This window comes from Cephus cinctus, unplaced genomic scaffold, assembly GCF_000341935.2.
Source record: "Cephus cinctus unplaced genomic scaffold, Ccin1 Ccin1_scaffold1343, whole genome shotgun sequence".
Taxonomy (NCBI): Eukaryota; Metazoa; Arthropoda; class Insecta; order Hymenoptera; family Cephidae; genus Cephus; species Cephus cinctus.
In genome coordinates this window covers 905,970-932,684 of record NW_014333756.1, presented here as the reverse complement: position 1 = coordinate 932,684, position 26,715 = coordinate 905,970, and the positions used below count along the sequence as shown (strand labels likewise).

Below are 26,715 nucleotides of genomic sequence, written 5' to 3'. Positions count from 1 at the left end.
GGGTGGGGGGGGGGGGGGGTCCCACTAGAAATTAGGTAAAGTGTGGAAAAACGGGGTCGTGCCTATTTCTCATGGAGAAATGCGCCAGGGGACAATCAAGGCTGACATTGATGAACGACGTCGCTTAATGGAAGCGAAATAACGACTGCCAACGTTGCAAAGCTTAACTTATATAAAAGTTGTATTACGCGTGACCCAACTGCGACCTTCGTTTCTGCAGCCTCACTTATGAGAAACTGCCTGTACCTTCGATCGCTGTCGTCGAGTCGACTTGGCCCAGTACGGGATACTCGCATTATGTTATTCGCGATAAAGCCGTAATCGTTCGCTCACATGCGAATAAGCACGCGATTTGAAATTGCCGTTTCTTAGAAAAGATGTTATCCCTCGCCGACCTACGGGCTCGTATCCGAGCGCGATTTCGAGGTCTGTCGCAATTTTCTTAAACGAATGGTCGATGCTTATCGAGTAATTTGAAATGGTATGAAAGGAGAAATTGAGCGATTTTACGTAATGGGGGTGTGAGGGAGACATAATACATACGTAAAACGTAATACATACGTGAGGCGTAATACGTGCGTTGTGACGGGAATCGATGGGGAGATTGGAATTATGTTCATATTGTGGGAGAAATGAACAGGTAGATAGTGGCGAGTTCATGGGAACATTATCGTTATCATACACTGGGGTAATAACAGCTCATATGGCATACCGTAGTACGTACGGGTTACCTTAATGATTTATAGGAATTTATCACGCAGTTAGACTTAACACGTATATCGTAGTGTAATTACGAAATTTATTCGTCCAAGGGCGCCCGTGGTCCAGTGGGCAGCGTCCCAGACTCGAACTGCAAAGGTCGCAGGTTCGCGTCTCGTCCACTGATCGTCACCTATGGATTTTTCTTTCTACGAAATATCTAAGTGAATTAAATTTGCGGATCCTTCGCCCCAACACCGTTCGGATTCGGTGTCTAAATCTCTGTAGGTCCAAAACAGCCCCAGGAATTCTCTCTCTGCATTCCGCACGGAGGCAGTCCTAACAATTTCTAATCCGAATGCCCTAAGTTACTGGTGAATATGCCGCCGTAATTCCCCTTGATCAACAAGTGTCGTTGTGTTTCGAGGAGAGCGAAAAGGAAAGATAGAAAAAGGGGAAACTGGTATATATCTGTTTCCGTGGGTAAATGCATGAGACTGGAGCAATATTTATAATTTTCTTCGAAAAATGATATCTGGACGATTATAATTTAAAATTATCGAAACTGTTGGAGGGGATGGGTAATTGAGAGGAAAAACTATATACCGGGTGACTATTTAAAAAATTGTTACATGTCCATTTATAGAATCCCGTATCGACTTTGTGCCGTGTACGTGTATACGCTACTAACTCAATAGGGTAAATAGGGTCGGTGTTATAATGCGAATAATAGAAATGGCCGCTCGAACCGGTCGTCCTCATGAACCGTTCGTAAATCCAGAGTCGCAAGATCTCACGCATTAGGACGAGAGTCCATACATCACTCGCTAGACAATAACTAACTTATTAGGTAAGAGAGAAGGGGACGACGTAATCTATAGAACGTCCTGGCAGGTTAACCCTTGGGAAATATTTATCGCCTTTGAATGATTCTCGCACGCACCGTTATGGCGCCTGCCTGCTTAACAGTAAATGAAATGATTAAATCGCACGAAGAACTGATAAGCCACAGCAGGATTACGGTCAAAGATTGCGCCTGTAATTTCCGTCGAAAATGGTTAACAGTAACTGCCACGACTCGCCGCTAAAACAACCGTTAGGCCATTAAGAGACTCGTCGAGTGCAGTAGACGATTTCTCTGCTGTACGCGTTTAAAATTTTGACGAAACAAAAATTTTTTTTATAGATTGCTAAATTTTCAAAAATTCACGTTTCACCTAATCCTTCGTTAAATTGTCACGGACAACTCGAATCGCCCATCTCGTCACGCTACGATCGACCTACGAGTAAGATACCGTCACAAGCTGGTCCAGCATACTCGGAACAGACGCTTGTGATAAACTTCTCAGGCATCTACCTACGTGTGCAGGCTAGAGCAGATAATCCAGGTACTTACCGCACAGCGATCAGACCCGACGTAAACACGATTAGCATAACGTATGGGTAATGAGCTAATCCTGGCACGTCGTCGACTGGCACGAATCGGGTTGCGGTGGGCTAGTGGTTTTCTCTCACCTTAATCTTTTTTTTTTCTTTCTATTCTTTACTTCTCCACTGTCTCTCCCGATCGTTTTCCTTCCATGCACCCCGAAACGAGATGTTATTTATGGCCAGTCGGTTGCAACTCTGCCGGCGCATTCTGCACAAGGGCTGTACGAAATCGACAGCTGTCGTCCTGCAGCCTCGTGTACGTCTAAACCTTATACACGTCTATACCTATATACACACAGTAGTGTATTAGGATCTACCTCGCCCTTTTCTCTTCGTCCATGTTCGAGGTTAAGTTTGTCGCTCTGTTCCGACATATATATACGTGTAGATATATATATACACATATAGCGAGCAAAGGGCGTTATTTATGTCCTCTTTGTCGGGCCATCGATAACCACCGTACAGAACCGTGGCGTGGCGTGGCCCGTGTAGGTACGCACATAAATAATGCGCGCGCAATTTCCCGTGTAATTGATGGGCCCTTCCATAATGGTGAGTGAGCTGAGCTCTGGATGTTAGCTGGAGCACCCCGCAGGGCGTAAACTCGACAATGCCTTCGTCACGCCACGCATTGTTTGCCTCCGCCGAGAGTTCACCAAGTTGATTTACTATCCTGGGCATGGCCACGGTCGCCGCAGCCACGCAAAGAGCGTGTTCCGAGATTTTCGCCGGAAGATCCTGGACCACCCCCGCCGTGCCTCTTCGTGTACTGTACTCGACCCTGACTCATGGTCGATACGTATAAAGCCCCGTAATACGTGCTCTTGCTTGGCCTTGGAATTTTGAGTGGAAAAAAAAAAATTTCTTTTCGACCGACCAACAATTATATACCAAAACTATACCCAGTTAAACGCTGCAGGATTCCAGACGCTTGGTTCGGTCTTTGAAAATCGTCATCCGTGAAATATTCGATTGTGGGTACGGCTTAAGGGCGTAGGCGCGTGCGGGGTGGTCCGGTTGATAATTCCGGTGCTTGTATTGGGTCTTGTGTGAAATGGGAGAAAATATTAAATCGGTATATAGGTTATGTATCAGTGGATTCCTTTTTCGATAGCTGATTCGATGCTCGAGATCGATAAGTTATTTGTAATTTTTCTGGTCATCCTTCCGGTTCATCGCCTTGTATAGATATATGTATAACGATCTCTGTCATGTCAGCGAGCGGTACTTTTGTGTCGACCGTCTCGTTTCGTCAGTCGACTGTCGACGTTAGCGATCAAACAAACGCCGGCCCAGCAGACGGGCAGGCTAGATTACGCAGGGTTAACCATCGCGGTGATTTAAATCAATGACGGCGGCGCATCTGCTGGCAGAGATTAATGATTTGCCCGGAGAGAAGAGGGAGGCTGAAACTTACTCCTCGCGGAGATCGGACCGATTAGAAACTAATTTAACGAGGAGCTTTCATCTTGCAATCCAATATCCATTCGGGATCCTTACCTCGCGTGTGGGTAGCCACTACCGGTTATTTTGATCGATCGACCAATCAGAGAGTTCCATGGTCGAGTTGCTATTTTTGAATTTAAAAAAAAAATTTTTATCTTTCTACTGTCGATACGTATGGACCACAATTGATCTTTGGATAATCCATATATTTATCTAGATACTTATTGTCTTGTAAAGGTGCGTGAGGGGTGTTTTTCAAAATATTGATTTATTTTTGTCATTGGAAATTTTGGTTGGAAATTTTTGAAAAAATTTTTTTCCTTCGTTTAGCAATAAAATAATGGACAAGGAGAAAGGGATCTAAGGTGGAATTATGTAGGACACGTACGAGACGTCACGGGTCTCATGGCTTGTTTACGAGAATGCATGAACCGTGTAGCGGTAGCCCGTAAGGCTGCTATGGGGGTTGCCCTGAAACATCCTGAAACACCCCCGAAGACTATAAACCGTCCGGAAACCGTGCGTCCCCCGTCTGCCTGCTTGTCCGCTTGATGTCACATACGCTCTTTCACGCTTACCGGGAGTTACGAGCTCGTAATTTCAGAACGCTCTTTTATCCGCTTTATCCTGGGCCCGTTTGGCCATCTCACATCCTGCACTAGAAACAGCCACCTCTGGCGACAAAGTTGAAGTTACGACGCGGGTAAACTCACAAAAGCTTTTTACAAAACTGTTAGCTGTTTCGCCGTTGGGATGCGAATAATTTGTGGCTTGGTACTCACCGTATATATATATATATATATATATATATATATATATATATATATATATAACGGATGACTCGAATACACGCCTTTGCCTCATAAGCGACTCGTTATCATTCTCCCTGTATTCTCTCTTCCGCAAGCTACAGATTTTCAATTTCATCTTATACCTGGATCTACAAACTTCCACCCGTGCTCGTCGACCGCTACGGCTTCCATGAAAATTCAAAAAAATATAAATTTAACAAAATACTTGATCGTTATAAATTTTTGATAATCGGCCATTTTTGACGTTCGCTCGAGAAATAAAGTACGTGGAATTAATGAGAAATTATATTTACCTTGATACGAAAAAAAAATTCGCTGCGGGTGTCAATTATGATTTTTAGCACAAAAGCAGTGTGTTAAGTAAATCGTCCGAGAGAGAACGCACCTGCGGTATATTTAGGGAAAGAGATTTGCAGTGGATATCCGGAAAGGAAGGCTGTCCAAACAGCAAACTCCTGTTAACAAAAAGAGAGTGCCCGTCCGTGTATAATGAGCGAAGGAAGCAGCTGCCATATGCCAGGTCGGATAGAAAAGCCGAAAGGAGAGTACACAGAGAACGCGAAGAATGCGTACAGTTGGTAGCACTGGGTACCAATTTACTACACACTATAGATATATCCAATAGGGATGCTAAGGTCACTGAGTGGCGAAACCCTGACGAATGGAGTTAATGTCTAAAGTGTCAATGTGAAATATTTGAGTGGTGAACCCATATAGGGATGGGCGTGACTTGGGGTGCGTATATATATAGGGTGGCCAAAAAAGAAGCAGAAGTTAGCTTTGTGCACGGCATAAAGGAGCCCATTATATTCACGACTGAATTTATTGGCTCAGTTCTGTAATTCTGAAGCACTTCAAAACCGAAGTGTATATGGGGAGGATTTGACAATGGCGGATTAACGTTACTACCCCGTAATCCAAGCGTCGAGTTAATACTTTAATTCGGAATGACTAATCGAGCGCGGAGACGTTTATCGCGGCCGTTTATCAAGGACTTCTACCATGGATTACAGTATTCCGCGTTCGCGTTAAAATTTCGACTTGCTTTCCTAATGACGCAATCGACAGACGACTGCGTCTTATCTGTCGTCACTTTTATAAATAGAGATAAGTATCTTCAAAGCTATATATATATATATATCGTACATATGGGGAAAATACTTATTGACTGTTAAGAAAATGAAATAGTCTTGTAGCCTATCAGTAGGGGATGCTGCGGATACAAGGGGTGAAAGTCCTTAGTGTATTTTCTCTGTCTTCCCCGCAATTCCACGCAGCTGCTGTATCCGGCTTTCTTCGACAGTTACATAATAATCCTCTTAACCAGCAATTTTCAACACGTGTCACATTCACGCTTGCTTACGTTACACACGTGAGATTAAACCTTTGTTCATCCTTTCCTCGCCTCCCAATGCTTCCCTGTTACGATAAGGAAAGCCGTCCGCTTAATAAAGAGGAATTGTCATGGTAAGATAGATATTTTATTTTTCCTATCCTTATTACGTCATAACGTACCTCATTGTAGTCTGGAACAAAGTACCAGCCGTGTGATTACAGGAAAGACAACGGGTTCGATAACTACAGTTGGGTCTAAGGCTGCGATCCTTTGTATCAGCTTATTACGCAACGCAGTGGACTATGGAAGTGCGAAAGATGCCTCGTCATTGGCATACTATACCGGGTGGTACCGGACGAAATTTCTATGATACATTAAAGCGGGTGGTAACGTATGATTAATTAGTTTGGTATTTAAGTCTTTTTTTTTTCATAGTCCGAGCATAGATGGGATCAATATTAATTGGTGGTTCGCGTGAATTCTTGGTTTCAATTAGCGATCACGGTTAAGTTGGTTTAAAGGTGTCACCCGGTATATACGTGGGTTCTGGTAATCGCATTGATGCTATATATTAGAAAAGTGGCCCACTTTTCCAAGAGCGGCGACCCCGTCGAGGCCTTTTTGACTAATCGCTTCTTTGAAACGTATTTAATGCCGACGATGAGTGATGGTTGGCTGCGCTCATTCGCTTGGAAATTACCCGAGAAAATTATTATCATAAAATTTCTTATTAACATTTCCGCGCAATCACTTTAATCTTTTAGCAGTGGGAAATAGGCCGCGATCGATCAATCCTCACGGACGTCCAGGGGGGTTAATCATAAATCATCGAAATCGAACGATACGAGAGAGCTTTGATTTTGGTTTTTGAGAGATTAATTATATATATATATATATTTTTTTTTTATTTTTATAGATTAATAAATAATACGCGTATATAGTGATACTCGGATTTTAATAAATAATAATAATAATCAGCCTAGAAAAAATTATCATTATTCACATATAGCGAAAGTATCTTTGGGGTACCGGCGGGCGTCGCGACGTCCCGCGTCGTTGATTTCCGCCGGTGGCGAATGAGCTTGAAAAGAAATTTATATTATTCCAAGAATTTTGTCTGATCGGAGGTAAAAGGGGAATTATCGCGTCGCGGCGCCGTTGTCATCCCGTTGGTTTAGCACCGCCCAGAATTACAAGGAGCCAGCATCAACGGCTGGACCATCCTCAAACATACGGTTGCTATTTGCGCTGTCAGTTAGCGCCGGGTGCTACTGTGTGCATAGGCCATCCCTGACTGGCAATCGCTGGCGTAAATAAAGTAGCTGCGGCTGCTAACTACGCTAAGTGTCCCCCCAATCTGTGTGCGTTGCCCATTAGCGTTTCGAGGGAGCAATCACGGGACGCCACCATTCGGAAGCCCGAAGCTACACACGCGTGGTCCTAAACAAGCAACACCAATCCGATTGCTGGCCATATCGGTAGAGCCAGCCAGTCAGTCAATCAGCCAGTCGGCCGGTCGACCAGTTCAGCCATGGTACAGAAGTCCAGCCTCTTGTGCTCTGAAGATTCATCCTGCAGATCGCAACTGGGACCACCCTTGAGTTTCGTTAGGAGGGCGAAAATAGGTGTTCCTAATATATATATATATATATATACATATATATGCACGAGCGGTACTCGTGGGAAAGATCGTGGGAATAATCGCGATCTGGTCTCCGCTCGTAGATCAGCCACATAGATGTTCCTGGAAAGATACCCCAGGAACGTTACTTTGCGTCTGGAAGCTCGTAAAGAGGCACGAAAATAGAAGAGAGAAATAAACCACATTGCGTCTAGACCCCTAGACTATACGAAATTAATTTTAAACAATAATAAATCGCCCCCGGGTCCTACAATATATCCACAATTAGTACGATCATAAAACTCCATCCAGTTTTTCCATTGAGGATAGGCGCGAGAGGCGTAACGGAAGTCTCCAAGTTGGTCCAGGACGTAGGATGCGTGTATCTGCACTTACCGAGGAGAGGAGTACGGACGGCAATATAATTTTTCGTAGGGTGGGTCACGCAATCCGGACGCGTGTCCCTTGCACAAAATACCAGCCCTTTGGTTTATTGACTGTATTTTAAAATTTCACCATCTTACACGTGTATCGCGGGAAATTACAGCATCCAATCTTTATCGCGAAGAATCCACTTGAAATCCTGGGAGGAAATGATATAAACCAATTTCATTGGCGAACAATAAAACCGAACCTCCCCTGCAGGCACTGGGAACAACGAGCCGCGCTTCGAAGGAAACGCTACAATAGCGTTTTTATGTCCCGTTGGAAAAGCTTTACGTAGCAACCGGATCCTATTGCGTTACCTATACCTCGACTATTTCGCAGTTAGATTAATGCCTATCCGCGTAGCGCGTAAAGCCTGATGCGCACAGATACGATCGTGAATCCCAAGTGCGTTTTAAAGGCCGCGAACGATCCTGCATTTAAATGCCGGGCGACAGGTTCGCGGATAGGCCTTGATGTAGGCTCAACCGTAAAGTGGAACATTTGGAGTCGCAGTGCGAGATGGGTAACTATACGTTTGAACTAGGCGCGCAGGTCGACGCCATTAAATTTACTGTCTTCGGTGAAGCTCACGATCAGCGCCTTGGAGACCTCGGGGCTATTCCAGGCGAGCGGTAAATCTGCGGGCTGTCAGGGCCGGAAGGTGCGACATATCTTATCGTAAACGTCTCATAACGGCGTCGCGGCAGTAACAACGCGTGACACACGGCCAATGTTAAAGCTGCGGCCCGTAGAAGGCCGCGGCTCGTAAACCTCGACTTGTTTCTCTGGAGCCTCTCTCTCTCTCTCTCTCGCTCTCTCTCTCTACCGCACGTACCCTTTCGTAGGTAAGAGGGGTAGTAGGGGATGGGTCCGCCTCGCAGAGTCTAGCTCATTTATGACGTCACGGGGCCCGATCCGCCTCGACGCTGTCACAATCACGCCGCGGCCATAAAGTAAACATACGACATCAAAGGGCCGCCATGCTAGGACCTTTTGCTTCGATCATGCGTATACGCATTGCGTATGTTTCTATGCGAGTTCGCTTGGTAAGAAAATCATTTGCGTTTCTGTTTTGATTATGAAATTTAAAAATGGTCTTTGGTAGGTTCTCGTAGCGACGTGGGATTCTATGGACCACAGCATCCCTGTCAGAGATTTGCTCTCGATTGGTGTATCGTTCTCGGGCTTGTTTGTATTGCGGATAAATATTTGTCGAGCTTAGGGGTAACTACCCTTATCGTAACCACAGGGAGCAATGTACGGGTGAAATTCTCCGGTGTCAAAGTCTTGGGGTGGTCATGGTATCGATTTTCATCCCGATCGACCAACGGTCCATGGGATCATTCTTCGACGCAGCATCCTGGCGCCGTGAAGAAAATTAGACGGCCCATTATACCGTTAGAGACTGGAGATAATGGTGCGGTCTTGTGGTCCTGCTATTTAGGGGTTCGACGCTATCTATTTATTAGGTGCGTCGCGGCGGCGGGACGGATGGGAATCATCTGCGGCAATTAGACACGGCGGCACGATTGTTTGTTTGGCGGCACTTTGGGAGTATTTTTTAAATTGCTGGCTTGACTGACTGACGCTACTCACTTCGGTCCCGCCTTTATGGACCCTGGACCACGGGGAGGCTGTACCTTCGATCGGTTAGGACTAACGCTAACTAAACACCATCGTTTTAGAAAGTTCTTCGACTCTACCTTTTCTTACCTACAGGGTGGTACTTATTTCCTTGGTGAATTAGACCTACGACGATTTTACGTGTCTGTTGGCAGATACAAAATTTCAGATGAAAGATGCTGTGTTTTTTTTTTGGATTCGATAGAAAAGTCTTTCAGGCTTTGAATATTTATTATTACGAAAATTGGCTATAACTGCTACGATACACGATTAAATTGTGTTTTGGTATTTTTATGAATTTTTTTTATCATTCAAGGAAACTTGGATGTCTCGTAAAGAATCTTAGCGGTCCGTTGTATCGGGAATAAAATCAATTTTGTATTTTCGACGATATTGACGTAAATATATCGTATTATAAAAATTAATTTAATGCTGTTATTAACCGTGTAGTTTGTGTTTTTCGAATAAAATAATTCACCATTTTATAGGCGCGATTCGAACAGCCGATCGATAAAATTGATTTTGTCGTAATTCATAGAAATAAATGAATTTCGAAATTCTTCATGAAAACACATTCATATACAGTCGTGGTATCAGCTGTATACACGGAAGAGGAATATATTTGTCTGTCATAGTGGCTGTAAAACGTTAATCGCAGCCTATGGGATAGTGTAAATAGAAATCATAGCCAGCAAGTCCCGTAAAGTCACACGAGGCATAAATTACAAAGTGCGTGACAGTTCGTGAAATTAACTCCACGACAATTAATTGACGTCCCTGTAGCATTACATTGTCATCCAGAAAAGACATCGACAATGATTACAGAGTTAAAGCTAATAAAATTATATAAAATAAATACAATTAAATGTTCCATGCTTTGTGGCTACATTGGAATACCTAGTCGATGCACACTACGTGAAAACAGCAACTACGTAAAGCATTGCAAGAACAAAACATAAAAGCGTATCATGGCTCAACGCGATTCTTTACCATTAATTAAGACTCAAAAATCAAACTTGAGAATATTCAAAGTCAGAGTAACAATGAAAAATTTAATAACTTAAGTATTCGTAAAATTAAGTAGCCCCGCACACGCATGGTTATATATTACCTAATTTTAGATGTATACGAAAAAGAAAGTAAATTTAAAAATTAATCATACATTCTTTTTTTCTAAATCTACAGACACTAACGATTCACGATTTAGCTGCTTGTAATGTGATAATCTTAAAATTTAAAAAGGTAAAACAAACGACAGTCAAACACGAACAAATTGGCGGAACGTGACAACATCCGTGAATAGTGGTGCCAGGTCAATTTTTGGAAAATACGTATTTTAACGATCTTACGTAGCAGAACTATTGTTAAATCCCATCAGGAGCTATAGAACTCTACGAGAACTATTGAAAAAGCTTATTGTTGAATAATTTTTTAGAAATTTTTAAGAAAAACGGGAGCCCGTTATTAGGACAGAAATCGTGAGGCAATTGATTCACTTGTTAGAATATAAAATAAAGCGACAGGATTTCATGAAGCGAGTATGTATATACATTTAGGTGGGTGTAAAGTGCATAGACGTAATCGTGATTCTGGATAACCCGTGATTTATCCGCGACAGGTTGCAGCTAGTGCGGATGGATTATCGTTCTGATTGCAAAGTATAAAATAATTAGGGATGGAAACAGCAACCATCAATCATGAGGCAGCGATGGCCGCTTGTCAGGTACCGTTCATTCATCATACTCACTCGGCCATCACCCTCGTATTCCCATCGCGTCAGCTCTCCGTTATCGTTCCTACGACGTACGTAATCGTCCATAGCTGCTAATCAGTAATTGCATTGCTCCGGTCAAAGATAACGCTGTTAAAATATTAACCGTATTAATACTTTGTTCAACTGGTGTCTGACTGTCATTGAAATACGAATCTGCATCGGATAGGCAAAAGGTATTTATTTACAGTGCGCTAGAACATAAATATAAATAGCCATGCGATATGCCTGTACAACGAATAGCATTGTACGTATAATCAGTTGTACAGGAAAACTGAATGACTGAACTTTCCGGTATGGCTTTTCGCATGGTTCGACCGCGCGAGCATTTCAATTGCACCGGTAAACGCGTAGACGCATTTCTGCTTAAGGTAATCCAGTTCGTCCGTAACGGTTAAAACGGCTGGGTAACGAAGTGAAGCTTGTGGATGCGTTCTAACAGGACCTAAGCACCGAGAGACCGCAATAAGGTACCAGGAGAATAAAGCGAGAGAAAGCATTCTTGGTCCCGGCAAATATGTAAAAACATTTTAAAAGAATATTTATATACAGTCATTTCCGGTGCCCTTTGGATAGTTTGGAAGCGAACAGTGGAACCCTCAGGCAGTCCATTGTATGAAGTCCAATGAAATCGAGTAGTGTTTCCTGGGGATAGAAAAAAAATATTCATTATACGGGCGTTATTTATCTGGCAGTAAAGGCGTGAGAGTAGATTAAATAGTTAGGGATGTTTTAGTCTTGATTAAATTAACTGTACCACCTTCGTTTGGATACCTGTCGACTCCCCTGAGTGCCACCATGGGGGAAATAGGACACGGCTAGATGTGCACACACAGGGTGTCCCGTGCCCCATCGCTGCTATTTATTGCCACCATAAACCCTCTATTTTTCTATTGTCATCGAGTGACAGCTTGTCTAAACACTCTAAATATCCAGGCTTCGTTCGTGGGACCCTTTTGTGACCGGTTCGCACGTTCGGTTTTCCTCACAATGCTACGAGAAACCACTTTATAAATTGGCTCTCTTTTCCGGCACCTCAACACTCGAGGGTGTCCCAGTCGTAAAAGTTGAAAGCCCGCCTTTCTAGTTTTCTACCTGTTTTCTCCTTCAACATTTTTACTTTCTTTTTTTTCTGGTAAATATATATATACGTATATTCAGTGTAACTTGCGATAAGTTCATTCGTGTAATCATTCATGTAAGCGAACGCTATTCATTTTTCTATTTAAATTATGTACCTGTTAACATCCTGGAACAAAGATCCTTGATCGAGTATAGGTATTTGATGTTCTGGTCCAATGATAGCAGGGTATAGAGATTCTGTAGTTTTTATCTAAAGTATTTTTCATTACTGAGAGATTGGACGTTAGAGATGGGTAGTTCGATATGGATGATTTAGTACGTTCGTCACAATTGAAGAAATTTACCTTCTCCGTGGTCAGCAGCATCCATTGCCCGTCAACCTCAAAGTTTGTACTTGTCAGCGCTTGAAATATTGGCTTCCCTGCGGAGACGAAAGTAACTCTGCAAAAGAAATTGGGCCAGCCATTCGCTTTCTATAACCCTGCTTGTAAATTTTCAGAAGTGCCAGACTGCTGGGTAAGAGAACAGGCCACGTGAGAAACATGAATACTTACAGGTTAGGTACGTCCATCGTTGCATCGAGACACCTGAATCTGCAGCGCTACCAATTCTGCAAGAAGGGTACGCTACTTTAGTACGGGTTAGACCGTTAAACTCTATATGCCAGGAGTAAACAAGAATTCCCGATAAATTCGCGCGCGGTTAGGTACCTTTGGCGTCGAGACGCCGATAAACGAGTCGCCATAAAGCAGACATCGATAGGTACTAACGACTTACGGCCGAAGAATTTATAGGTTCTGTTTTGCTTTCCAGGCGAAGGTAAAATGAACGATGTGTCCGACTCTCTATCCTTCCCTTTTTAATTTTCCCTTGTTTTTCCCTTTTCATGAAAAACCCCTCTCTGTGCAGCTCCTTCGCGTTAGCGTCCTCAATGGCGTGACTAGAAACAACGAGCACCCTGAATAATTGCAACGTACATATGCGAACCTGCGGGAAATTCTTTCCACGAAGAAACTGCAAATGGCAGCGTTTGGTTACATAACGTCGGCGCACCTGCACTCGAACAAGAAGTATTGGCTACATCCATTCTTCCGTATGTGTCTGTCCGTCTCTTCCTCTGTCCATCCAATCGTTGGCATTCCAAATCATTCCTGATTCTGAGTTCGCGGACGCGTGTGGTGAATGATACATTATTTCCCATGTGAATGTTTCTTTACGGCGTAATGGGCGATAAATAACATAAATTAATGCCTTATTCCAGACATGTCGGTTATTTATGCCCCGGAATAACTTTATCCCGGCGCGTGATTACCAGCAGGCACGCAGCCCTACGTTTTACTCGTTTCTCTTATACTAACGGAACGAGAGTGCTCCATTCGCGTACCTACGCATATCGAGAGACACGTAGAGAGAACGACGCGAGACGAGGACGAATGTCGTGGTGCGTTCTTTGCCAATATAGGCAAATATCCCGCTGTTTATCTCGGCAGTAACCTAAGAAACTTGACAAACTGCTCGAGTGATCGTACGAGGCATCCGCGTGTTGCTCGGTAAGTAGCTGACACTACTGAAACGGCGGCCACATTTTATGCACTTTATAACTCTGTACCTCACATCCCGATAAGCACTGATATATTAATTAACGTATTAGTCCTTCAATATTCCAGAGGCAAGCGTATAGCGCGAAGACAAAATCCCACGTAAATGTCAATTGGCCCAAAGCATCACGATTAAACGTTGTTAGAATGAGACACCAGATGGCGCTAGTGCAGGCTGTTCTCGGCTCGGTCGGTAAAGTCGCACGTTTTCGGGAACCGCGTCGAGTCGGTAGCAGCTCTCTTGGCTTGATGACTAGCGAGGTGGGGATCGGAGGTAACTAAAGAAACAGAAGAAGGGGAATCTCCCCACTTGGTGAATTATGGACTCGACAGGCCGATGCGGACGCCGCAACATTAATTGGGACTATCGCCCAAACGAACACATGTCGGATCTCCGGTTCTCGTGGCAGGAATGGCGCGATGGGAGACGAAGGAAGGAAAAGAAAGAAGAAAAAAGAGGAGGGCGATGGAAGACGGGAATTGAAACAAGTCTGTTCTTTCATTAATCAACGATTAAGCCAGGCTTGGACTTTATGAATTATTATGATACCACATCTCATGACATCGCCATCAGTCATGACCTGGCGTGTATCTCGGTAACTATCTCCGGGCTGCCTGGCGGACGTGTTTACATTTATCTCCGTCATCTTTTCAACGCGCTTGATTTATTTCTCGCGCATTATCATCTGGCACTTTGACATTTTGTTTAAACGGATAAGCCCGGTTAATGTTTTTCGTCTCAAGCGCCGCACGCGGTACGTTCGTCGCTTTTTGAAAACCTCGGACCACGATTAGATTTCCTCGTGCGCTTAAACCCCGGACATCTTTCAGATCCTATCAAGCAATTACCTCGATGCGTAACCATCTGACAGTGCTGATATCAGATAAAGGAATCTTACAGGCTGAAGAGGTCTTGTAATACGAGTAAATTAATTCACTAAAATCTACCTTACCTACCCGGTCTCGAGATCTTTCAAAAAATACTACTTTTTCTCCACCCCAATGCCATTCCACCCTTTGTAGGATCCTCTTACAAAGACTATCGCCACTGACGATCTCCCTAGTGTCTAAAAAAATATTTCACACGTCAATATGACGTTTACGAGCTGTCACGTCAATCCCGTTCTAATATTTCGTTCTCAAATAAGCTTTCAGCGTATGACTTTGTAGGATTAATGGATGTAAATACGATCAACTCAGTCAGCCGTATGTAGAACGAGTATGACGTTTTACATCAATCACGCGTTACTTCATTTATCAATGATAGTGATATGATTAACGTGTTTTTAGTTATTGTTGTTTCGCAATAGTTCAGCTCACTGCTTACGGTAGGTTTCTAGTTCTACGTTTCATTGAAACCATATATATATATATACATACATATATAATCAAATTCAATTCCAGGTCTCGACCAATGAACATAATATCATACTATCCATATATATAATAACATACTAAGTATATAATAATAATAGGCCACTGGTTCGTATTTTCAAAAGTTTAAGTAAATCCTAACCGAACTCCTGTCTCAAAGGAATTTCCCGTAGGTGTCTGTAAGCGCATAACATGACCGCTCGAGTCTCGCCGGCCAAGCCGAAAATAGTGTTGCTCTAATCTTCGGTTCGATGTTCCTAATTGAATTTATGTAGCCTTTATTTTGCATTTAATGCTTCCGGCCTAATCCCTGATAAATCTGTCGACATTAATAATCGTAACCGTAAGTTACTACGATAGGAACGAGCTAATAAAAGCATTGTACAAAATTAATGCCAAACGGATTAATGCTAATCAAGAATAAATTACATTCGTACTCCGGCAAGTATATATACAAACGAACTTTCCACATAAATCCGTTAATATATTACGATACTGCGATACACGCCACAGGCATACGATACCCACATAAAAAGATATTCGACTCGTATAATAATTTCTATTTATATACAATCCCTGCATTTTCATCGCAAAACCTATTGCACTCCCTGTACGTGCTTATTTAATTTTGACATATAAAAAAAAAGGAAATTTTAATACGTAAACCCACACTGTCCAAAAAATCCTACTGCATATGTTACTGTATATTTAACACGACTTTTAGCCTCGATATATTTCAGGATCAAGTTGTCGAATGTATTACAAGCTTGATAACTCCATGTCGCCGTATGGTTATCAGTGGTTTTCATGACGGCAGGTATATGCACGAGTTTAACTGTTTACGCGATAAACCATTCCAGAAACCATATAAGCAACTGTTTATCGCTTGTGACTTCTGGCTCTTACCGACAATGTACATATATATACAGACCGTTAAGTTACTTAGTAACGCAGCCAGCCAGTAACTTAACCTCAAGCCACAAGAAGTTCTATACTTTAAGCCAAACCCAATAGCCATGCACTGACAGCTCCGTATAGCCACGTGATAAGATAGAAAGTATACAATATCGTAATTCAGGTAGTATTTGCTAATATAAATAATACATACGTCCGCCTATGAAAACTTTCTATTAAAAGGATCGGATAACCTTTGAAAGTTTATGACGTAGGAAAAATAAAAAAATATCCTCACCGATATTCTCCGTAGAAAATATCAGGTCCTGGCTTCGAGAGGTTGTTGGATCTAGATGACCGAGCGATAACAATAATTGCATACGTAAACGATTGACAGGTGAGAAATCAAATACCCGTGATACGTGATAACGTAAAGGACACTTCACATTGTCAAACAGCATGAAACGATGTTGGTACGAGATTATTATGAAAAAAAATATATCAAATTAATATGATATATAAGATAACAATTACGCGAGCTAATCAACAGATAAAGAAGAAATTAATAAATTGACAGTATCACGTGACCACGTGTTCGTGAGTCCCATTCATAATTTTTGATAACCAATCTTCTTAACGATCGAGCTGATTTTCCAAAGGATTTCCAATAGTCTCGATTGAATCGTTTCGTTCTTATAGCACCCGAAGGACTTCTATGGGTTCAATTGGTTTTTGTGGCACATGTCCCACGTATGATATTTAGGAGGCTGGATCCTCTCAGGGCGTTGCTTATTTACTCAAGTCCTCCAGCTGATCTATAGCCTCGCTGCTGGACGTTGTCGGTCTCCTTTGATCTGACCGCCACACAGAGACAAGAGATAACCTCGGCTCCGATCAACAACTCTTATACCGAGTCTCTGGCAACATGCTCGTACTACACGGGCGAAGCAATGCGCCCGGCGGCCTCTGGCCTCAGCGTGGCAGCATGCACGCGGTCGTATAATACATGTGGTGCAGCCCGGGGCTATACGAGAATTAAATGACGGTTATTGCCCAACGAAACGCACGCTGGAAGTTTATCATTGAATGGAGGCTTGTTAACATGCGTGCTTACCGTAAGATTACGCGCGATGGCCCTTTCGAGTTATGTTACCTATGGTATCACGTGTGTACATATGAGTGTACGTTAGGTCATAATTTAAAAATTCGTATAACCCCGTAATGGTCGTACAAAAAGTTAATGTTAGTCAGGTGTAAATTTTTATGAATGAAATAATTAATTTTTTAAAACCGGAAGTCACCGATGACTATCGTAAATGGCAATCCGGACCCGAGGCGATTTTAATAATTATACAGACCGACGGGTATGTTCAATTTTTTTTTTTTTTTATTATTTATTTACCGGTCGACTACTATTCTTCTACGTCTTGTCGATCTGGACCGGTGTACGCTCTATTTAACCTTGCCTAACGGTATCGGATCATCGGTATACGGGTAGGAGTAGGTATAGGTATACGAATGGCATATAAGGTCGGATGCTCGCTATTCCATCGAATGGGTCCACGTGAAATAATGCAAACGATGCAAGGCGACCGCAGCAGTTACGTCGAACAGATTGTAGCTGCGTCAGAGTGGAGGAGTAAGGGTACCGCGGTTCTGCCGAATCGACCAAAGCTCTGGAATTCGCGAAGCCACCAGCGGCCACTGGCTGCCAACAATGGAAATGGACTCAGTCGAATGGCTACGCAAGTGGTCCGGCATTCCGACATCGAATCGGGTAGTTTGAACGTTAACGCATACTGACGGACCGCAAGTATAGCTGAGTACGTATCTCGTATGGGCGCATACCGCATTGCTAACATTGGATCATTTTGGAGCTCGTGCATGTCCATATATACCGAAGCGTGCAGCGCTGCTACCGTAGAGGATCAAATCTACCCTGTAACCTGGCACGTGCCTTTCCATCGTGACCATCCTGAATCTTTCCGACGTTAATGCTGGTATGAGCCTTGGAGATTGCAATGCTCGCATTCGATTCTACGGGAAATTCAAGCCACGTGAATTCGCAGTGAGCTGCCCGTTAAAATAGGAGACGAGTGTTTTCGCACAGTGGCGAACGTTTCTATCGGTCCTAAAAATCATGTTGGAAAATAATTTTTAATAAAATCGTCACCCGGTAGTAAAACTTTTTTCTGATAATTTTTTTTTTACACTGTCAACATTTAGCCTTGAATTTCTCGGGGACATCACCCTGTGATCTTGGGATCGTGTGTTACTCGGTGCAATATATGTATATGTGTCTACAAAGGTATACACAGGGTATGTCCCAACGGAGAACGGGGCAGAACGAAGTGGATGAGCCGAAATGGCGAAGGTTCGCGTCGACAGTGAATTTCGGGTGAATTTCGGGTGAATTTCGGGTGGCGACGAGAGCTTTCGGCGGCATCGCGGCATTTATCCGACACAGAGGTGGGAGGCGGGACGGCGGTTCCGATACACAGAGAGCCGCATTGTTTGTCGCAAGGCATTCCCCGCTGTCGTCCTGTCACCGGAAACATTCATTACGGCGCGTCGCCCGCTAGGAATCGCTAATGTATTCTACGGGACGGCGATGCTTCGTGGTCCGATGCTTCGAGGAATCGGGATTTCATATCGGCAAAAAGGCGGCGGCTACTCGATGTTACACAAGAGGATGGAATGGACAGTGGCGGGGGGGAGCCAGGGAGACTTTGGTCGGATTCCTCGTTAGTGTGGCTCCTCGCGTAGAGGAATTCCCCAGGTCCTCCATACCTCGTCTTCTTATTCTCGCTCGGTCTCGTGTACCTTCGCTTGGATCTTTATACATACCCTTTGCCGACGTTCTTAGTCTCCTCCACTTCCTCCTTGTAGTTGCTAAAATAATAAATATACATGTATATTGAAAAGCAATTTTCTTCGAGTAAATTCCAGGATTCCATGTATATACATACCCACTTAAGTTCAGTCGTTCAATACAGTGACGTATGCACACGCTATACATGCAGCGTGCCAATTTACCTATGTTTACATTGCACGAGAAAGAAGCCTCTACGGTACCCAGTGGCTAAATTGTAGGCAGGCAAATGTTAGACGCAACTTAAAGGCTTATTGCTTCCGCGAAAGGTAAGGGCCAAGCATATAAACACGAGAAGGTTGAATTTCGTAGAAAGCACGACGCGTGGGCTTAACTGATAGTTTTACGAGTAGGTGCGGAACGACCAGCGAGCGATACCGATTTCCATCGCCCTACATGAAAACGACCATAATTACGCGTCGCGTCCCTTTCATTACGAGCTATCCGTGTCACGTGGTTCTTGGCACTGTCCCCAGGTAATTATTAGCCAGGTGGCAGGGAAGCCTCGTGTTTTACATATCGATTCGATCTAGGAAGAATATACGTATATCGGTAAGAGAGGCGGGCGAGGCGAGAGGAGCGGCGAGGAAGCAAGACCAGTCGTTACGAGGCAGCGTAAGTATACAGAGTGCAAAGGCGAAGTGCACACATCGGTACCCCGACTGTGTAATTCGAGGGTAATTCTCAGAGTCGTATAACCAGGCTGCAGGTAATGCAGCTTCTATGGGAGAGCGAGAGAGAAGGCAGGTAACGCAGGTAGACAGGAGGTAGAGTGCATCACCGAACCGGGCTCGTTTCATTTAATTGGTCGTTCGTCGTTTTACGAGGTTTCGACTGAGACTACGAGAAGATTCGTTGCACGTAAAAGATGGCGGCGCTGGCAGCCACCGTTAAAATATTTCAATGCAGGTTGCACTCGCGTGTTACGAGACCATGCTGGCGCAGTGGCGAGTCGCTAGTGGAGGTACTGTGTATTTGGGTTAGGTTTTAAAAGAAAATATATATATATATATTTACACTGCAGGAAGTTCTTTACGATCACGAGCGACCGGAACGTTTCCCCTTGGCAAAGAAACGTACTTGAGTCGGGAAGCGCGATGGACCTCTGGAGCTGTGTAATTGGCAGACGAAACGGAAAGTCGAATATTGGGATGTACCGGTGCCGCCGGGCTTAAGGACCTATGCGCGTGTTCCGCGAATGAGATAGGAGCAATAAATGCTCGTCGAGTAAATCAGGATGAAGCGCCATCGAGGAGCACGTAATGGCCGCATTAAGTGAATAACTCACGGGTTGCAGGGTCGGAGGGCCGGGTGCGGCGAGGTGCCAGTGTCCGACTGTTAGGAACTGTTAGGGGTGATAGCGGCACCATCAAACAACTTTACGGCGTTAAGTGCGACCAAACGGCAGACAGACGCATTACCAACCTAATTCCCAGCGAGAGTCAGCAGATGCCCGTAGGGCCCGGTTTTGTATGGCTGATGAAATTCGACGGGAGGTATAATACGTATAGCGAAGATTGATTTTCATTGGTCAATCGGTTTGAAGGTGGTTTGACATTTTTTTTCGGGGGTTTTTTGTCTACTGCTTTTTTCTTCTCTGCTCGAGGAGTACCACGTAGGGTCATCTTGTTGGATTCTTCCTTCCTTCCCTTTTCGATACCCCCTCGGTAGTTTATTAGGGGGTATGGTCAGGGCCGGGCGAAAGATAGTGGGAAAACAAGCGTAAGAGCGTAGGACCGAGGAATATATTTATAGCTGCTCGAGCTATTAAGATAATTTATCGGGGCCATTACTGAACAAACGAGGGCATTAATCTATTCTAGCTTCATAAAGTGAACTTCACCGGCGATTTTGTAGCTGCGAGCCAAACGAGCACTTCGGAATAAATTGATGGATCCTGTGGCCTCGGAGGACCCTGGTAAATTGCTCATAAATTTTTATTTATTCCGCCGCAAATAATACGACGGCTACGTCGTGACGATTACTCTCCATTAATATTGTCACTCCGTACGGAACCGACGAGACAGTCGACACCCATTACGGGGCCTAATGGAGTAAGATCCGATGAAGCTGGTCCAGCTCGCGCTGAGGTTGCACTTGGTTACTCGTATAATTATATTATTTTTTAAAAACCGTGATTCACTGTTTGTATGTATATATTGATGTTGGTATAAAGATAAGTAAAAAAAATACGTAGAATTAAATACTGTCTACCTTGCTGATGAGGATCCTGATGAACCCTGGTGACGTGACGGGTGTCTGGTAGCGGTCCAGAGAGCATTGATCAAAGCAGCAATTACTGTCATCGTAATATTACTCGGAGCGTTACTCACACGAGCCAGGGCTGCAGCATCCCTTGCGAACGCTGGTTAGAGACGTTTAAAACGTTACAGCTCGTAAACGGGCAGAGTAAGCCCGGTAATGATTTCCCGGAACCACGTTTGATCTGGTGCTCGGTATTAGTTTTCTATGGAAGCCAAAGCAGTTTTTCACGTCGCTGGACCGCCCTCTGCTATGATTTGTTAGTTCGTGGCTCATGCTGCGCGTAGACCGTTTGTGCCTGTCTACTTGGTCTCTGTATACGAGCACGTCTTTCCGGGCGATTCAATATTTGAGTTATCACCAGACGGTAGGGACGATGTTAAGGTTGGGTTAACGCGGGATCGTTTAACGATCCGCGAAACGTCCAAGGCAGAAAAAGACAATTTAGTAGCGTATTTTGACATTGTTAAAAGTTCCTACGATACAGACACTTTGCGTATGGACGTCCATGCCGGATAGGTAATTGATATTCGAATGATCCGATAAGGAAGGACAGGCGCTGATTTAATCCCTAAAATATTCATTTTCAAAATGGGCCTTGTAAATCTTGACGTAACTGACCCAGGACCCCCTTGCGGTTTTCCGGAAATTCTCTCCTGGCGCAGCCATGAAAATTGCTCTCAATAATGGCGAAGTCAGTTGGAGTCAAACACGCAAAAACAGGGCGCTGATTTATGGGGCACCACGCTTCGCTCAGCATGATGCCGGACAGGATGGGACCTAGGAGAATGGGTCGGAATGTCGCGCCATAAGGCTCGTTTCACAGTGCCGAACTAACGCAGTGCAAAACCTGTGTATTGAAACGGTCAACGATAATTCACGGCTCCCCGAGGGTAGGTCAAAATTGATCTTGTCAAAGTCAAGAAAAACGGACCCAACCACCGTGCACGTATACACGCTCGTCCATAGAGCGAGAATAAACGAGACGCGCGACAGACCCCAAAAAGGGTCCAAGATAAAAGCTGAAGAAACAACCAAGAAGAAACGTAGCAGGGGCACCAAGGGGACCAGCCCGGACGAAGGTAAAGGATGATTCACGTGAGTGTTCCATGAAGTCGTTTCACTGGTCGCCTATGAAATTTCTAGGTTACGTTATCCTTCGACTCTTACCTGATCGACGAAGAGAACGTGGGAGGTCTTCGTTTCTCTACTGCGATCACGAGAGAGCCTCTCTCTCTCGCTCCTACCGGCACCCCGGTCCTCCTATCCGAATCATGCCCTACCAGTCCCACAACGTATAGCGGCTGCTCTACCTATAAAGCGCAGAGTGCTCCATCTATTTTCGCCTCCCTGTTCTCAACAGAAGTGGGATGATTTATGCGGGGCAAGTGCGCCTCCGCGCTGCGGGAGAATTCTCGCTTTCAGCTCGACAGCCAGCAGCCGCGTCGCCAGGGTGGCGGAGTGTGGCTTTGGCTTTGCTCGGGAGGCTCCCACATCATCCAGTCGAAGGTCCATGTGTCTTCCTCGAGCGAGACGCGTCTTGGAACCTTCGCGTGCTGTTACCAAATATCCCCGATCTTTCCCGACCACCTGGATACGTATCACCCTTTTAGGTCGACCAGTTCACAGACGGTCAAGCTCATCCGGGCCCGAGCGACCGCACGACCTCGGGACACGTGAGCCGGGCTTTAACGTAAGACAGAGAAAGACACAACGAACCAGCGAATTGACCGTTACTAGCAGCCCAACCTCGAAGCGTCGAGACGCGCAGCGCCGGGAAAGTGGACGGATGCTGCTGAAGGGCAGCGCTCTAAATTACCTTCGATGAGTAGACGCGGCAACAAAGGCGCGTGTTTTGCTTCTTCACTCCGGCTCCATTTATCTCCGCAGGCACAATGCGGCCCGGATTTGACACATCTATCAGCGCACAATGCTCGACCCTGCCCGCCCCATTCTTTACCCTCTCGCTCTCTCCCGCCCCTCGTCGGCCGGCCTGTCGGAACAACCTTCCGACGTGCCGCAACCTTCTCTCGTCACGGGAGAGGACCCGTGCGCGAAACCTGCGAGTGCGAGAGAGACGGATGGCAGGTAAAAGAGAAAAACGTAACAAGATGTAGCACAGCGAGAGAGAAGCGTGACTGACGCTGCCGGCAGGTTTTCAACCTTAATTGCTCTTTTTACACGTTATCGCCGCATTGTACCAACGTCGGATTAAACCGCGGGGTGGCCCCGACGATTTTCAAGGAGCGACTCCCGATCGGCACTCACTGGTATTTTCAAGCCAACGACAGCCACACGAACGTGACACCCGTTCGTTCTCCACTCGTCCTCGTTCTCTTTATAGAACCGACCGACCGGCTGCTTCGAAAGACGCTAAGGAGAAGCCGATCCAGAGGCGTCCACGCGATATCGTAGGGCACAGGGAACCGAAGGACTGAACGTGGAATCACTGTCAACGGCGAACGATGAATCCTCCAGGTTTCGCACGGTTACCAACTTCCTGGCTCACCCGTTATAAATGACCGAGGTGACGATCGGACGGGCCCGAAGGTGGGGATTGGGCGTTACGCTCGTCATTCTCCTTCTTATCGGTTCTTGCTCTTTCCGGGCGTCTCGGACTGTTCGGCTCGGGCTAATGACGAGGCGTTAATTTACTTGCGCCAGGGAAATTGTGTCTGCTCGACCCAAGACTCTTCGAGGCTACGCGGGACTGCTCGCTCTTTCTCTCTCGGTCGCTCTCGGCTATTATGGGAGCCCATACATCAGAGTGATGAATGATGTCCTGCGGCCAAATCACAGAAACCAAAGGAAGAGGGGCGTCCCTGCACGCGATATGTGAATCAGCCCGATCCTTCAACGCCGGCCGACTAAAAAGCCCTCGTTTATTATCGCTCGTATGGCTCCAGCTCCACTGATCTCGCACCGCCTCCCATATTCCTCAGTCAATCTTAAGACTGACCTCTGTGCTTCTTTCATTGACACTGTGGGCCCAGTCCAGACCGTTCCCGTAGACTCGTATCTGACCGTTCGAAGCGCAAGCACAACTTATGAAAATTGACAGCGCAATTACTGGTCAATTAGCGAATTGTGCTTTCAAGACAAATGAAGTCGGTATCGCGCTTTCCAACGTCAATGTCAGTGACTATCTGCGTGCCCGATAGAGAGCCTATAAAGATTTTGATGAATCGCTTCGGCCATAGGGGAAAAGGTTGGCTCGACTGAAAATGCGTCGACGGGTAAATAAGATAGCGCGTGATGCATTGGCACTGTCATGTGCAGTGCGCGAAGCGACAAGCAGATTACGATGAATTATCGTAGCCCGACACGGGAGCCTGCTTATCGGAAAGAGGAGGTACCGAAATCGGAAATGGTCTTCGAGTATCGACAGACACGTGGGACGTTGGAGAAATTTCTCATACATGTATTACCTAGTCTAGGGAATTTTTTTTTTTTACTTCTTCTCCTGGGAAGCCAAGAACCAGGTACGCAGAGGAGTCTCGAAAATACTAATCGCAAAAGGCCAAAACTGAGGATGGTAAATCAAGATACCGAGCTCATCGGGAGCCGTGTATCGCGACAGTTATAGGAGTCATCAATCATCATTTGAAGCCGGCATCTGTCAGCGAGGCGACTCGCGTGAGTGATAATGACGATTCAACGGCTTAGCGGCGCTCTTTGACTTCTCGCTTGTGTACTCGATCTCTAATTTATGAGTCTTTCTGAAAACTCTTTTCGAATTCTTCATCGGGCCTGTACCCCTTGCTGAGTTAACAGCCCTGGTATAGGTACTGCGGCCGATAGCTGTCAGGGTGGTAACTCTGTAGTAGCTATAAGGGGGTGGCTGGGATGGGGGTAAATTAATAGGGAACCTGGTTGGATTTACGGAAAGCTGTAATTACGTCATAAACGTTATAACTTTATGCACGTTAATCGAACGGGTTACGATATGCTACGTGAACCCGTATGTCGTTGCGGAGGATATGTAAATAGAGGAAAAGACCTTAGGGTGCGTTTCTAGATGAACACGTAATCGTACTGAGGGTAGGGGATGTTTTTGGGATACTTGATGGTAGTGACTATATAGTCACTACGTAGCAGTATATACAGGTAGGACAGGTGGTCCCTCGTATCCGGTTTGAATATTCTACCGGCGTCTCCTGGGTGCCTGGTCGCTCACGTGTAAATTGGCCATGGAGAATGTCCGTGAAAAGCCAATGGCATCTCGGCTGACGCAGCACTCGGCTGGATGGCAACTTGGGGTTTTGTTCGGTGAGATGGACCAGGAGTGAGAATTTCGAGATGCCTGACAGAAGTTATCTCCGTGCGTCCAGGAGCTCGGCACTGTTTACGGATTTATCAGGGTCTAATAATTTATTGCAGTGGCGGCGCACCAGACAATCTAATGGCCCGTGATCGATCGGGCCACGGAGATACGTCGCCGTGGGATTAGTCAGATGTCAAAATGGACTTACCGGCCCTTATCTGTTCCACGGGACTTACGGATTAGTGGGACTCGGGTGGCTGTAGTGGCCCGCGCCACGCGGTCTCTTATCTCCTCTATCGCGCCTCACCATTTTTCTTGACGCGCTCTCACGATTTATTTTTACCACCTAATCGAAAGCAATTGATCGGCCTATATTATGCTTGACTACCGGCCAATAAATCAGCGGCGATCGAACACCGGACTACATTGGGATCTGTCATTGCGAATATGGATATTGAAAATTTATTGCTGTATTTATTAAGTGCGATCTGCGAATTTCGTGATTAATCGATCGATATCGATTTTGAGAAATTTCAAAATTGATATTAAATTTTACAGTCATCCTAATCTCCCGTTGATTAATTACACACCGTACAGATATACCTGGCAGGGTATGGCGGAACCGATGAATCTGCGCGAGGATTCCAGTGAGAAATATCGGTTTTCCCAAGACCCGCTAGGAGAGCACGGAGCTTCGTGAAAGTTTAAGGTGGAAGTTAGGTACAGAGGTAATGCCTCGTGTTTTCAGTGGTGAAGCAGTTTTCGAGTCTGGCTGCTCTGGAAACGGTGAGTTAGCATCGCGGGCCCCAGACTCCCAGCTCGTGAAAGATTCTCGTAAAGCAGCCCTTGTTTCCGCCCTTTCCTAGTACAGCGCTTGCTCTTACAGCCTGCTGGACCACCTCCGCCTACTTGACGACCGTACCCCGACGCCCCATTCTTATAGTACTTAATAGACCGGCCCCTGTTGGATCTGACAAGCTTTTTCTGGTATAATAAAAGTCAGAAGGAGGCAATCTATTACCTTCCCCGCTCGATCCCAAGAAAGAGGGGAGCTGACTGAGCTCGGAGTTTCGAGCTTGTCGGCACCCTTTGATCCCCTCTGGCTCTTCTTGGGCTACTGGAATTTTCTATTTACTATTTAAGGCCGCTACTTATTGCCGGCTCGTCTCGTTAATTTATATACGTACGATGGACGGGTCG

The 26,715-nt window shown here is 45.1% G+C and overlaps 1 protein-coding gene across 11 annotated transcripts in view; it reads right to left on the bottom strand.

Moving 5' to 3' along the window:
- Positions 1 to 9,755: 9,755 nt before the first annotated feature.
- LOC107272970 overlaps positions 9,756 to 26,715 on the bottom strand; it is a 44,047-nt gene continuing 27,087 nt past the window's right edge. The window contains exons 1-7 of one of the 11 annotated variants that reach the window (XR_003061421.1): positions 13,305 to 13,911; positions 13,029 to 13,191; positions 12,806 to 12,861; positions 12,596 to 12,692; positions 12,407 to 12,501; positions 11,929 to 12,300; positions 9,756 to 11,813 (exon numbers count right to left, since the gene is read on the bottom strand). Coding sequence is in view for 4 of the 11 variants with exons in the window: in XM_015750695.2 (XP_015606181.1) it covers positions 11,768 to 11,813; positions 12,407 to 12,501; positions 12,596 to 12,692; positions 12,806 to 12,822 (255 nt within the window). In the remaining 7 variants the exon portion in view is untranslated. Of the gene's footprint in view, positions 11,814 to 11,928; positions 12,301 to 12,406; positions 12,520 to 12,595; positions 12,693 to 12,805; positions 12,862 to 12,961; positions 13,192 to 13,228; positions 13,912 to 26,715 lie in introns of those variants that run through there. The other 10 variants (XR_003061422.1, XR_003061419.1, XR_003061420.1 and 7 more) reach the window with 10 other exon arrangements.